The sequence below is a fragment of the Ylistrum balloti genome, unplaced genomic scaffold, assembly GCF_031769215.1.
Source record: "Ylistrum balloti isolate Yb309-2 unplaced genomic scaffold, AGI_CSIRO_Ybal_v1 Utg370292, whole genome shotgun sequence".
Lineage (NCBI taxonomy): Eukaryota > Metazoa > Mollusca > Bivalvia > Pectinida > Pectinidae > Ylistrum > Ylistrum balloti.
In genome coordinates, this window is record NW_026782221.1 from 724,139 (window position 1) to 738,868 (window position 14,730).

Here is a 14,730-nt window from a genome sequence, read left to right on the forward strand (position 1 = left end):
ACTAAATTTTTAGTGTTCAGAATGTTTTTGGTTGGCAGTTATTTATTTCTACAGGCATACCTTCAATCTTGCTTACTAAAGATATAGATTTAAGTCAGTGGTTCTAATATAACTAGAAAAAAAATTATATTGTTTTTTTGTATTTTCAGATTTTTTAGACATCTGCCTGTATCTAGAAATATTGAATTATTGTTATTAAAAAATAAATAATAAAAAAAAGAAAACCTGTATCATAAACTGACCATGTACAAAATAAGGAACTGTACTTTTTAAATTTGAGGAAAAAAATGTTGAAACATGAATTTTGCATCATTTCAGGTGTGGACTCGGCAACACCCTCGGGTGCAAACACTGGAACTGGGGGGCTGTGCCCCTTGGGATACTATTGTCCAGCTGGCACAGAACGACCACTCCCATGTATTGCTGGTCAATACAGGTAATGAGCCAGTGATTAGAACCTTAAATGTCTTTAACCCTTTTAAAAGTGTTACCTGGCCCAATTGAGGATCTAGAAAACAAAAGGAAACTGTTAGTGTGTTCATAGTCAGTTAAATCAGTTTAATTTTAAAACTTTCTAATTCATTTTTTTGCTTTCCATATTACTCAACGATTTTTCTGTACTTCATTAAAATGCCACGAAAAGAAATAAATATGCTTTTATGTCTTTTTTGTCATCAGTGACAGTCTAGGTCAGGATGTGTGCTCCTCTTGTCCTGCTGGCTACTATTGTGTAGAGAACTCCACCTCCTACTCTGCCCAGCCATGTCCAAGTGGCTACTACTGCCCCGCCAATACCACAGATCCCTACCAGAATCCCTGCCTCAAAGGGACCTACAACCCAGTGAACGGCAGTGATGGTCCAGAGGACTGCCTCAACTGTCCGCCAGGGGAATATTGTCAAAGTAGGTACACCAGCATTACCTGTCACTAGCAGCACAGAAATTGTGACCTCAACTGGGGTATATTAGTAAAATATAGACAGCAAACAAGTATGATGTATATTTTATCCTTGTTTTTAGGTGTTTTATTCTAATTTTATTTTAAAATTCAATTTTACTCTAAATTTCAAAGATAATATTGCAAAAGAGATGGATATCTAGGCCTATTACACAACAACATGTCATTACCTTTTCAAAACTTGAAGATTTAATGTTTTAGTTTTGTATTAACACTGCCACATTGATAATACCTTCTATTCTCCATAGATAATTGATACATTTCTGTACAATTCTGTCATTATGTTGCAGCTGATGGTCTCTCACAACCGACTGGGAACTGTTCGGCAGGCTGGTACTGCCTTGGTGCTTCAGATAAGTCACAACCTAACGACACTCTTATTGGCATGCAGTGTTTGGCAGGAACCTACTGTACCGCAGGTTCGGCTGGTCCGATAGCCTGTGATGGTGGGTCTTACTGCATGCATGACGGTCTTTCCCTACCCAACGGACCCTGCAGTGCAGGGTTCTACTGTAATGGGAGTGACATACAGCCTGACCCTCCAAACAAGGTGTGTCCAAAGGGTCACTACTGTCCCTCAGGAACCAATACCCCATGGCCATGTCCAGCGGGCACAATGTCCAACACCGAGGGTAATACCAACCTGACAAATTGTGATCTCTGTCCTGATGGATTTTACTGTGCTGGCACAGGAAACACAAACTACACAGGTCAGTGTGCTCCCATGTATTACTGCCCAGCTGGTCAACAATCAGCTACACCACCAGACTTCAACTGTACCATTGGTCACTATTGTCCAGGAGGAACTGGTCTGCCATTGGCATGTCCAGCTGGATTTTACCAGGATGAAACCAACATGGCCAGCTGTAAAGACTGTCCACAGGGAAAGTAAGTTGTCACAAACTGAAGTTGATTTCGTCTTTAAAGTAATTTTGATGTAATCTGTCCTCACTAGTACCAATGTAGGATACACATTTAGGTAAAAGCAACACCCTACAGAATTACTGTCACATTGATTCATTGATTAAAAAAAAATCAAATATTTTTGCTGTCACATTTACTTTTTGGTTTTTCTGTCTTTTTAATGTATTTTCTAAGCCTTGTCATATCTTGTTTTACAATTTCAGATACTGTGACCCACTGGAAGCTGCGTCCTGTTGTGGTATGAATAGTACAGGTGTGGTCACTCCAGCTGAATGCCCAAGTGGCCACTTCTGTCTCAACAACACTGTCAGTGCCCAGAGCTATCCTTGTCCTGTTGGTACATTCAGCAACACGACTGGTTTAGAGAATGCTTCCCAGTGTCTGCCTTGTAGTCCAGGTTTCTTCTGTGATGCTCAAGGTAGGTTCCTTGTTATCTTGGTTTAGGTTACATATTTGTATACTTTTGGATTGGGAACAATATATGATTGTGTATTGTTAATGGTTCGGGAGTAATATGTGATTATTTATTGTCAATGAAATGTGACCAGTTTGTGATTATTTATTGTCAATGAAATGTGAACAGTTTGTGATTATTTATTGTCAATGAAATGTGACCAGTTTGTGTATGTCAATGAAATGTGACCAGTTTGTGATTATATATTGTCAATGAAATGTGAACAGTTTGTGATTATATATTGTCAATGAAATGTGAACAGTATGTGATTATATATTGTCAATGAAATGTGAACAGTTTGTGATTATATATGAAATGTGACCAGTTTGTGATTATTTATTGTCAATGAAATGTGAACAGTTTGTGATTATTTATTGTCAATGAAATGTGACCAGTTTGTGATTATTTATTGTCAATGAAATGTGAACAGTTTGTGATTATTTATTGTCAATGAAATGTGACCAGTTTGTGATTATATATGAAATGTGAACAGTTTGTGATTATTTATTGTCAATGAAATGTGAACAGTTTGTGATTGTGTGACCAGTTTGTTTCAAATGAACAGTTTGTGATTATTTATTGTCAATGAAATGTGAACAGTATGTGATTATATATTGTCAATGAAATGTGAACAGTTTGTGATTATTTATTGTCAATGAAATGTGACCAGTTTGTGATTATTTATTGTCAATGAAATGTGAACAGTTTGTGATTATGTATTGTCAATGAAATGTGAACAGTATGTGATTATATATTGTCAATGAAATGTGAACAGTTTGTGATTGTGTATTGTTTCAAATGCTAGTTGATCATTTGGTTGAACGGAAATTTACATTTGACAGTATATCAAGACAATGATTATATTTAAGTGCTTTGTCAACATGTAAACGAAAGTTATCAAAGAAATATTGCTTTTGAATCTATGGTATAAAATACAGAAGGAATGTTCAAGTTTGTTGATTTGTTCAATGTAGGTTTGTTTGAGCCCACTGGACCATGTAACGCTGGATTTGTGTGTGTGTCTGGATCCACTGTCGCCAACCCTACTGATGGTGTGACAGGGTACGAGTGTCAAGTGGGAGACTACTGTCCTGCTGGATCAGGTCAGGGTACCCAGTGTCCTCAAGGAACTTACAGCAACACTACCGGCCTCCAGAACATCTCTTCCTGTACACCGTGTAGCCCTGGGATGTACTGCGCTTCAGAAGGTGAGCCTCTTAATCATGTACTGGTGTTATACATTTACCTCATGTTAGTGGTCAATAATCAGTCAGAATTCATAGCAATCTTTTATCATAAACTATTTTATATATCTTTGCATAGGTTCTTGTTAATCAGCTGTATTTTCTAGGAAATATTACTAAAATAACAGATTCCATGTGATTTTTTTGCAATATGCAAATGCACAAAAAAAAATTACATCAGAAAAGTAAACTATCTTTCATTTTCATGATTATGTCCATTTGTAGGATTGACAGCTCCTACAGGACCATGTACAGCAGGGTTTTATTGTTCTTTGGGAGCAATATCCCAGAGTCCAGTAGGACAGTCTTATGGTGATACCTGTACTGCTGGTCACTATTGTCCCCAGGGAACAGGGACAGCCATTCCTTGTCCATCAGGAACCTATCTACCAGACACTGGCAGGACCTCCCTGGCAGATTGTCTGGATTGTGCGCCGGGCAAATACTGTGATACAGAAGGACTTATGAACTATACAGGTACTTCAATTACTCATGATTGTGGAAACTCTGTTTCAGTTTGTAATATGCTCTTCTGTTTTCAATAAACTTAAGTTATAGAAATATATTTTCTTTTTGGAACAATTGATTCCATGCAATTTTAGATAGATTTGAAGTTTCCATGATATTAATCATGTGAACACAAAAACTTTTGGTTTATATGGAGCATCTTAACACAAAGAGGTGTATGATGTAATTTGTGCACTCTCTTCTCATTGTGTTGTATTTGACCATGATCTGTAGTCTCTTTCCCTAATCTGATATACAATATAGACTATAAGGTATTGGAAGTGTATTAGAAATATTTCTTTTGTATAGTTTTCAATTTCATACATTCATCACTTAATGATGAAGTTTTGGTAAGTGGTCAGTTCTGTTGATATTATAGGGCTGTAGGTAAGATTGGGACACAAATGTTATTCTTTGTATGTCTTTATCTAAGGTGAATGTGACCCGGGCTACTATTGTGACCGAGCTGCAAACAGTAGTTCTCCCACAGATGGCACCACTGGTGATGTATGCCCTGCAGGTTTCTACTGTCCCCTGGGAACAGCCAGCCCTATTCCCTGTGCAGATGGCACCTACATGAACCACACTTTGGCTAGTTCTTGTGATTCCTGCCCTGCCCGTTACTACTGTGTAAATAAGATCCAAGCTGACCCTTGTCCTGTGGGACGCTACTGCCCGGCCAACACTGGCTTCAACATGGAACTTTGCCCAGCAGGCACCTACAGTGCAGTGGAGATGCTGATGCAGGAGAGCGAATGTACTCAGTGTGATGGGGGATGGTATTGTGACACCCCAGGACAGTACAATAAAACTGGACTGTGTGCTGCTGGCTACTACTGTCAGAGTGGTGTTAACACAGCCTACCCCAGTAACAACAACACCGGGTTTGGAGGTAAGGATCAAAATACGTAAAGATTTAGGTTGATGTTATAGTCACTTTGGTTAAAAATTTTCATGGAATAACTGGTTTAAAAATATGTGTTGAAAAAATATGCTGATTAACGGTAAAAAGAAATATGATTTTTTACAGACAGAATGTCTTTGATGTTAAGTGGCTATTATCTTCATCATCTTAGTCTTTTTGTTGTTAATTGACTATCATCTTTGTCACCTGATTCATTCTCTGTTGTTATTAAGTGGCTGTCCACTTCATCGTCCTATTCAATCTTTATTTAATGTTTAGGTGGCTGTCCAATTGGTCATTATTGTCCAGTTGGTACCGTTGAACCTATAGGCTGTGCTGCTGGAACATATGCTGACCTCACCCACCAGGCTACTTGTACATCCTGCGAGGCTGGCTACTACTGTCCTGCTAACTCGACCACGTACCTCAGCACACCTTGTCCTACGGGTCAGTGATGGTTTAATATCCAGTGTACTGTTGTGTTATGCTAGGGAATGTTAGATTCTGTTTTCAGCTTTAAATGATTAAACTTTAACATTTTACTATTTGACCTGTGGTTCCCACAATCTTCAGTGTTTTACTATCTGAAAAACTGTAGAACGTAAAAAAAAGATCAATTGTTCTACCGTCTTGCTCTTTCAGGCTCATACTGCCCAGCAGGAACACAGTTTTCCACTCAGTTTCCGTGTCCTGCTGGTACCTACAACAACAGGACCCTGGGGCAAAGCCAATTTGACTGCATTTCTTGTACTGGTAAGTTCAAATGTTGAGTTGCTCTTGGACATAATTCAAGGACAAATGTTTCCTTTCCATTATATGATTAAAAACTATAAATACTTTTGAAAATGTACTACAGCTCCATAAACTGGGCTGAATTATTCTTCACAAGGATACCATTTACTTCCATTAAGTAACTGAATTTAAAGTCTGATTTTATTTCTGGTTTTATGCCGTGGTGCGGTGTCTGGCAACAACTTTTCCATTTAAATGACTTTTTTCATAATAACCAACTAACCAAATGTTGTAGTATTTGGCCGTTGGGCTGCTAGGATGAAGTCTGAAAAATTTTTGAAAGGAAATTATCCTAGTTCATGGTCATAAGGGGTTGAATTTGTTTAAAAATTTAAAACAAATTCTTCTGACCAGCCAAAGAGTTCAGAGGCAAGTTTGGCCGATAGGTTCCTAGGTTCCTTAAAAAGTTAGCAAAACGAAAATGACCTTTACCCATATTCAATGTCACAGGGGTTAAATTTGTTAAAACATTTAAACGATTTCTGCTGTCTTACCAAATGACACAGAAACATGGTATTTGTCTGACAGGTAGTTTGATTAGATTGCCTACTTTGAATGCCAGTGGATGTGTGTTATTATGTTTGTGATAAACACTGATTCTGTTCTAATGAACATGGAATATGATGTGAACGATGCAGACCAATTGGGCATCTTGTTTGACTTTTTAGAATATATTTTAAACACTTTTAAGAAGGAAGGACTTAGATGCGTTTATCTGTCTCTTAATGATTTATCATTTGATACATATTACAGACTAATCCTAATTTTTTTATCTTACTGAATGTATGAAGTTATTATTAACAGGTGGAAAGTACTGTGATGGCACAGGTCTATCTGAGCCCACTGGAGACTGTTCAGCAGGTTGGTTCTGCTCTGGAGGGGCGTGGTCATCCCAGCCATCGATGTGGGTGAATTCCTCAGACATTTACAACTTTAATTCCACTTGTCCCGTGTATGCTCTCAACGACACAGGCGGTATCTGTACTCCAGGTAATATTATCACCACTGTAAACAAACTTTGTTCTGATGTGGATGAATTATGCACTTTCCAGTACACTGATGGATATTGATAATACATGGATGAATGTGTATAAGTAAATAGTTAATTCTGTTTAATTAAATTTCAGGCACCTACTGCCCCACTGGATCCTCCCAGAAACAAGAATGTTCCCTCGGAATGTACTGTGAGACTTACGGATTGGCATCACCCACTGGAGAATGCTATGCTGGGTTTTTCTGCAATAAAAGTGCCAGTATACCGAACCCCACCCCATGTGATATGGGACACTACTGTCCGAATGGAACAACTGTACAAGTAGCCTGTGCCCCAGGAACCTATTCAGGTGTGTTTTCATTTATACTTTACTGATATCTGTTGAATTAGGTTTCTGGTCCTACATGGGAATCTTTTGTAAAAGGAAATTGATTTTGAAAATAATTACTTGAAATCATCATTGTTAAAATGTTCTTGAAGAATAAAAGCATTAAATAACATACTTAACATTCTGTGTATTCCTTGTCACATTTTAACTTACAATTATTTGTAGAAACTGCTGTATAATAAAAATCTTAAACTTCATGCTTTCTTCATCTGTTGATGCAAAGATGTGTTCAAAACTATTTGAATAGACTACTGAAAAATGGATTGATTTGAAACTTTTCTCAATACTAATTTGACTAAATTATATTTTTGCAGATCGTCAACAGAATGTTAATGTGACTGACTGCTTGCCTTGTACTGCTGGTCAGTACTGTCAGCAATATGGCCTAGCAGCACCTACTGGAGACTGTGACGCTGGCTACTTCTGTCCCGAAGGACAGGACTCAGCACGTCCTACAACCCTGGCCTGTAGCCCTGGACACTTCTGTCCTCAGGGGAGTTGGAACGAAACTGGTTGTCCATCAGGCTATTACCAGCCCCACTGGAAACAGAGCACCTGTGATAATTGTCCAGCTGGATCATACTGCAAAGCTTTTGGTGAGACTTTTATTTTTCTGACCTTTCTTAGTGGTCATTAGCAGAGGTAGATATTCTTTAAGTTTAGAACTAAGTATATTCAACTGTTGATTCTCTTTGTTTACCAGGTGATTATGAGGTCTTGGATGCCAATACTACTGGAACTGGGAACTACACAGACCGGTACAGGAGTTATCGTGGAGTATCTGTGCCAATAGCTTGTCCAGTAGGGTCATACTGTCCACAGGGTACCAAGGATGCAAACGAGTTCCTTTGTCCTGCTGGCACCTTCAGCAACATGACTAGTCTCACCAACCAGACACAGTGTACACCATGCACTGCTGGTAGCTACTGTGCTGGCGAAGGTATTCCAGACTGATCCTGTTTAATTGTACTATGATGTATAATACTGTATGTGTTTCACACAGGGAATATTGGGAGATTGGGATAACTACGGACACTGCAGGAAATATTAGAAGTAATTAAAGAAAGATTATAATTCTAGTTACTATATGGTAGAAGGACTGCCATTGATTAAACATGTTCACCAGTATTGAAGTTTTAGCAAATGAGATAATAGATGATGGTACTTTTGTGTAACAGGTAACACGGAGCCAACAGCATTGTGTGCTGCAGGTCATTTCTGTACACTAGCTGCCTACAACGCCACCCCCACGGATGGTACTACAGGAGACATCTGTCCTGCTGGTCGTTTCTGTCTGGCTGGCAGTGTCGTAGGCAATGGCTGTCCTGTCGGAACCTTCAGTAATGTCCAGGGACTGGTCAATAGTAGTGAATGTCAGGCTTGTACCCCAGGCCACTACTGTGGTCAAACGGGACTGACCGCTGTATCAGGCACCTGCTGGGCAGGTAAGTGTTCTAATCGGGATACATGATCATATCAATTCTCAGTTTGATTGAAATGTAAACAAGACTTTGCTTGTATAACAGTACCTCAGATTTCTACGACAGCTTAAATGATGTGATGAAACCTGGATGCATGAAACATTTCCTGATTCTAAATGTTTCTGTTTGTAGGCCATTTCTGTTCTCTTGCATCACCTGAAGCTGCCCCTGTTGCTCAGAGTTATGGAGATTTATGTCCTGCCGGAAACTATTGCCCCAATGGTACATACGACCCACTCAAGTGTCCATCAGGGACATATCTGGACGTGACGGGAATGGGAGATGTCGGCGACTGTATTAGCTGTAGTCCTGGTAAATTTTTTTCCTCTGTATTCAGTAATCATCAGTTTGTACTGTCTATACTTTGTAGACCATGTTAAAGCCCCTCCTTTAGTAAGCCTACTGTAAAGGGGAAGAACCTGTCAAGTAAATGAGAAACATTTTGAAGGTGGGGGGAGGGTGGGGGGTATTGGTTAGCAGTTGTAATGTATTTTGAATGATGTCTTTTAAAAATTTAAACTTTGATATTCCAATGTGTTTTCAGGGTTTTACTGTGAGAGCATAGGGAAGACAAATGTAACTGATCAGTGTATGTCTGGATACTTCTGTACTTTGGGAGCAAACACCAGTTCTCCAATAGATGGCACCACTGGTAAGTGATTGATGTACTCTGAGGTCATTCTTTGCCTAGGTTTTAATACTTGATTGAATGAAATCTTGATATAAAATATGTCGTCCACATTGTCCAGCTTGATGTAATAAATGGCTTTATTTCATCTAGAAAGAAACGCTAAGAGAAAAAAACATGAAAATAAATATGTCAGCCAATGATGGTGATAGGAGACAACAATTAAATCTATAAGTCCCAGCCATCTGTCTATATGCAATATTTCTAGATGAGATGTTATCAAACCTATCTCGTTCTTCTTTTACAGGTGACATTTGTCCAGTTGGTCATTACTGTGAAATTGGGTCCACAAAAGCAGAGCCGTGTGGCAATGGTACTTACATGAACCACACAGGAGCTTCAGCCTGTTATGTCTGCCCAGCAGGCTATTACTGTGTGAACAGGGACCGTGCCGACACTTGTACCCAAGGTTACTATTGCCCACAGGGCACTGGAGCAGACCTACAACCTTGTCCTACAGGAACCTTTGGAAACACATCTGGACTGACACAAGAATCGGAGTGCACACAGTGCACAGGTATGTTACTGTTGTAAATCATGGTGAATTTTTATGTTACATGGAGTGGACGCATTAGTGAATGCTTTTACTAAATCACATTTAAATCAACTGTGTTTGACCTTTGATATGTTTTATGTGATTGTATGACCTCTGAACTTCTTTTCCGTGTAAATTTATCTAACTTGTGATTAATGAGATTGCATGTTAAATGTCTAACCTTTCTGTAACAATACAAGTTTGAACTCTGACCTTTTTTGACAATGCAATCTTGATCTTTTGTAACAGGAAAGCTGTAACCTGTAAGTTTTATGTGGCATACGTGTTTGATTGCTCATCTTAATATATTCATGTTTCACCTTTGACCTTTTATTACAGGTGGTTACTACTGTGGTACCCCAGGCTCACCTGATCCAGATGGAGGCTGTATGGCTGGCTACTACTGTGAGTACGGAGTGGACACATCCAATCCATCATCATCAGTATCCCACAAGGGAGTAGGGCAGGAGTGTCCCGCTGGTTCTTACTGTCCGAAAGGATCGCCTCGTCCCATCCCATGTCCTGCTGGAACATACACCAGTGTTACAGCGAAGGGATCATGTGATCAGTGCACACAGGGCTACTACTGTATGGAAAACACCACCATCCCAACAGATTTTGCCTGTCCAGTTGGTCACTATTGTCCAGCAGGTACACAGTACAGTACTCAGTATCCATGTTCAGCCGGCTCTTACAATTCACTCACAGCACAGTATGACCCATCATCCTGTCTCACCTGTCCTCCTGGCCAGTTCTGCAGTGGAGCTGGACTCAGTGCACCATCTGGAAACTGCAGTGCAGGCTGGTTCTGTTCTGGAGGATCCACCGAGTCTAAACCTGTTGTACTTGGTAAGCTTTCTCGTTTCAATCTGGTCATATGTTTATAATCATTTCAAATATTTTAGTAATGAAATATCTCTGAGACCAATAAAACAAGAAATTTAATATGAAGAACTTTGTTGAAGCACGCATTGTATGTTTTAAATAGGCAACTTCAGCTCAGTTGATATGTGTATGTGTCCGGAATTTAACTACACTGGAGGGAAGTGTCAGCCAGGAACGTACTGCCCAGAAGGCTCCTCTGCACCAATATCCTGTACTGCAGGCTGGTACTGTGATGACTATGAACTTGCTACACCGAAAGGTACGATTGTTATAACTTGGCATTCTTTTAGTTAATAGATGATTAAGGAAATTTTTGTTGTTCATGAACAAAATGCAAGTAGTTTGATATTTTGACATATATTTTCTAAATGAAGATACTTTGGAATCTTAAGACAATCTGTCATCATGGTTGGATATTTCCAGTGAAAACTAGTCAGTGTTTTTAAAAGGGAGAAAGATTTTAGACTTTCATAGTATTTAATTGATATTTCTTAAGTTTCATTGCTTTATTGTCTTAAAAGATTAGAATAAACATTTTCAAAAATATTAGAATAAATGACTGATTTGTAGCTGAGTTGTAAGAAAAACTTACAAACTTAAGTGAAGATCCAAGGTGTTATGATCAGATTCAGATTTGTGTTTCTCATGAAGCTCAGATTATAAGCTGCCTATGCTGTTGTGTCTTTGGGCAAGGCAATTAAATTTTCCTAAATGTCTGAACATGACCATGACTGTAATTGTGTGAATAAACATTGAAAGAAAATTCTTCATTTGAATGTATGCATTTCAGGACAATGTAACCCTGGGTTCTTCTGTCCTATGGGCCAGACAGTAGCGAATCCATCAGCATTTGTGTGCCTGGCAGGTCACTATTGTGAGCAGGGATCAGCCACCTCTACAGCTTGTCCAACAGGAACTTTCTCAAACTCAAGTGGTAACACCAATGTGACAGACTGTAAACCTTGTACACCGGGTAGGTATACAAGCTGCTATCAATGTCTTCTTGTTGTAGGAAATATTGATTGTCATAGAAAAATTGGAAAGTTTAGGTTTTCAGGAATTCAGACAATAGGGAAATACAACTCATACACACTTTTGGTATAAAAATAGATTTTTGAGCAAAATTTGTTTAATTTCCATCATAAATATTTCGAACTTGGTCAGAATTGCGAAGGATGACAGCTATGTGGTTATGCCCATATTGATCATGCCTGACCCCAAGGGGCTGATGAGCAGGGCCAAAACGGGTCAGATTGATTCAGATTTCAAAAGTCTTTTCCTCAACACCCAGATATGGCAGAATTCATGCTCTTTGTGGATGGAAACATGTAAAGGAGCTATACCAAAATTGTAAATTTCATGGCCCAAAGGTCTCGCATTTCCTCGTGGAGAGGGAGTAAAGTTTACAATAGTTTATAAAGGAAAAATAGATATTTTAGCATAAATTGTTTAATTTAACTTTACTGTAGTTTTTATAGAAAATTGCATTTTTGAGCAAAATATTGTTTATTTCCCACTGAAAATAATTTTTGAAAGAGTTCTTTGTGTTGAATGACAATTTTGATACTATGCATGTATTGTCACTGGCTTACTATCATCAATGTCACAATTTCTTTTCATGGCACTTGGAAGCTACTTTCTATTTAACCTTTATAATCAATATTGCTGATCTCAGGTGACTGTCAAGGCTGCTAGGTCTCTTGTTCTTAAAATATTGTCATTCACTTTGGGTAGCTTTAATTACATCACAAATGGATAATACTATCTCTTTTGAAACACACTTCATCGACCAACCCTGTTGGTGGAACCCTTCATTTCATCACATCAACATTTAATAAAAAAAACTCTTAGAAATTATGGGAGAAAAATCATTAATTATCTATGTGTGATTTAGATAAATATCTTAAATCAGTTAAAAATCTTTGCCCTTAGTATGATATATGTCAGTATCACATAAAGTGATGATGTATTTACATGCCTTCATTATGGTTACCTTTATTGAAGGGTCCTACTGTGACAGCCCTGGGTTGATTGAAGAGAATGGCTTGTGCGATGGAGGCTTCTACTGTCCCGAGGGACAGACAACAGCAACACCCTCTGCCTATGCTTGTCCAATGGGAGACTACTGTCCTCAGGGCAGCGCTACTCCAACAGTCTGTGAAAGAGGTTAGTTCTATTATACGCTGAAGACTACTCACATATTGTATAAAGATGGTAGCATCATAGTTATATATAGAAAAGATGTGTGGAAGCTAGCTGAGATTCCTGTAATTCAATGTTGTTTAGACTTTTTTTCTTTTGTGGCACATGTTTATAGTTCTATATTACAATATGCTCATGTTTTAAGATTCCTGTGACTTACATGGTTTCATTACTATTTTGATCTCAGGTTCCTATAATTACTTGGCTGGTCAAGCTACATGTCAGCCTTGTCCACAGAGGTTCTACTGTGATCCCATCGAGCTTGGTAATGTGACAGGAATTATCAACCCTGTTAATTGTCCTAGAGGCTACTACTGTCCTACCAGTACAGAATACAACTATCAGAATCCATGTCCATCAGGAACCTACAGCAACTTTGAATTACTGGCATCATCTTGTAAGAATACTTCTTATTTTGTCTCACAGATTTGGACCAAGATCAAATAAGATGAATTCTATTGACCTTAGTTACAGAATATACATTTATCTTTAATAGTAAAGTTTTATCCATCATTCAAAATGAATGTATGAATCCCAATGGTTTGAACCTGGCCTGTCTAATTGCTGTAATGAATCCCATTAACCTTTGTTTGACCCTGGTCTGTCTAATTGCTGTAATGAATCCCACTGACCTTTGCTTGACCCTGGTCTAATTGTTGTAATAAATCCATTTGACCTTTGTTTGACCCTGGTCTGTCTAATTGCTGTAATGAATGCCATTGACCTTTGTTTACAGCGGAGTGTTCCCCTTGTGATCCTGGTAAGTACTGCCAGACGCCCGGCCTGACTGCCTATGAGGGACTCTGTAGTGCTGGCTATGTATGTAGCGTAGGTGCCAATAGCTCTACACCAACTGATGGTACAACTGGTCAGCCTTGTCCACAAGGCCAGTACTGCCCCGAAGGATCCAGTACAGGTACTTTTTTGCATTTTAATAAACTTGGAGATGTCATTGTAAATTTTCTTTTTTTTTTTTTTTTTTAAGTATTATCATAAAATTACATATACCCGGGCACCTATATCTGGTCAATAGAACAATTCATGACTTTTTAACAAAGTAAATGCAGTTTACAACTAACACAAAGATGATAGTGAGTTTGCAGTTACTTTACACATAGATAAGGCAGTGTGTCATCACAAAAAATTAACACTGTTTACACCAACTTACCATATGGCCTCCATTGATTTTTTTTTTAGAAACCTCTTCTTGTCACAAAAAATTAATTAAAACAATCAAAACCATACCTTAGAAAAGTTCTAAACCTCACAGTGACATCTCCATCACACTGAAAACAATAGGCCAAACACAAATAGGTTGTGTCACATCAGAAAATCATGATGATTTGATATCATAAGGTATTAGTTGTGAAGCTTATACGACAACTGCATACAAAGATTACCTCAGATCCATCATGCCCTTCTTATATGATATTGGAGTTGATATACATATCTATACAAGCTCCAACAAAAATTAAACAGACGATCATACGACATATTTTTTAAATCTACTCTTTCTAGGTTCCAATTGAACCACTTATATATGTGTTTGGCCTGAGACAATGCGAGAGTCAAGGGCTTACATATTTACTAATATGTAATATCTGATTTCACACAGTCTTTGGTACATTCTGAGAATGAGAATTCTATATCATCAATATCATATATCCCTAGGATGCGAATAACTTCAAGTTTCACAACTGCACCTTTGCCTTCTCCCACTAAATCCCTGTGTATAAGAAACCATAATAATTGGCATGTCTAACTAGGATCACTAC

At 38.4% G+C, this 14,730-nt stretch overlaps 1 protein-coding gene across 1 annotated transcript in view; it reads left to right on the forward strand.

Annotated features, from left to right (window-relative positions):
- LOC132553012 (uncharacterized) overlaps positions 1-14,730 on the forward strand; it is a 116,881-nt gene that overhangs the window by 64,853 nt on the left and 37,298 nt on the right. The window contains exons 46-68 of the mRNA XM_060217216.1: positions 319-436; positions 679-902; positions 1,248-1,845; positions 2,085-2,299; positions 3,310-3,543; positions 3,805-4,056; positions 4,520-4,978; positions 5,270-5,437; positions 5,633-5,743; positions 6,587-6,772; positions 6,910-7,125; positions 7,479-7,760; positions 7,868-8,104; positions 8,343-8,609; positions 8,778-8,957; positions 9,190-9,297; positions 9,581-9,850; positions 10,208-10,717; positions 10,857-11,012; positions 11,544-11,726; positions 12,758-12,919; positions 13,143-13,352; positions 13,692-13,871. Of these exons, the coding sequence (XP_060073199.1) occupies positions 319-436; positions 679-902; positions 1,248-1,845; positions 2,085-2,299; positions 3,310-3,543; positions 3,805-4,056; positions 4,520-4,978; positions 5,270-5,437; positions 5,633-5,743; positions 6,587-6,772; positions 6,910-7,125; positions 7,479-7,760; positions 7,868-8,104; positions 8,343-8,609; positions 8,778-8,957; positions 9,190-9,297; positions 9,581-9,850; positions 10,208-10,717; positions 10,857-11,012; positions 11,544-11,726; positions 12,758-12,919; positions 13,143-13,352; positions 13,692-13,871 (5,526 nt within the window). The remainder of the gene's footprint in view (positions 1-318; positions 437-678; positions 903-1,247; positions 1,846-2,084; positions 2,300-3,309; positions 3,544-3,804; positions 4,057-4,519; positions 4,979-5,269; positions 5,438-5,632; positions 5,744-6,586; positions 6,773-6,909; positions 7,126-7,478; positions 7,761-7,867; positions 8,105-8,342; positions 8,610-8,777; positions 8,958-9,189; positions 9,298-9,580; positions 9,851-10,207; positions 10,718-10,856; positions 11,013-11,543; positions 11,727-12,757; positions 12,920-13,142; positions 13,353-13,691; positions 13,872-14,730) is intronic.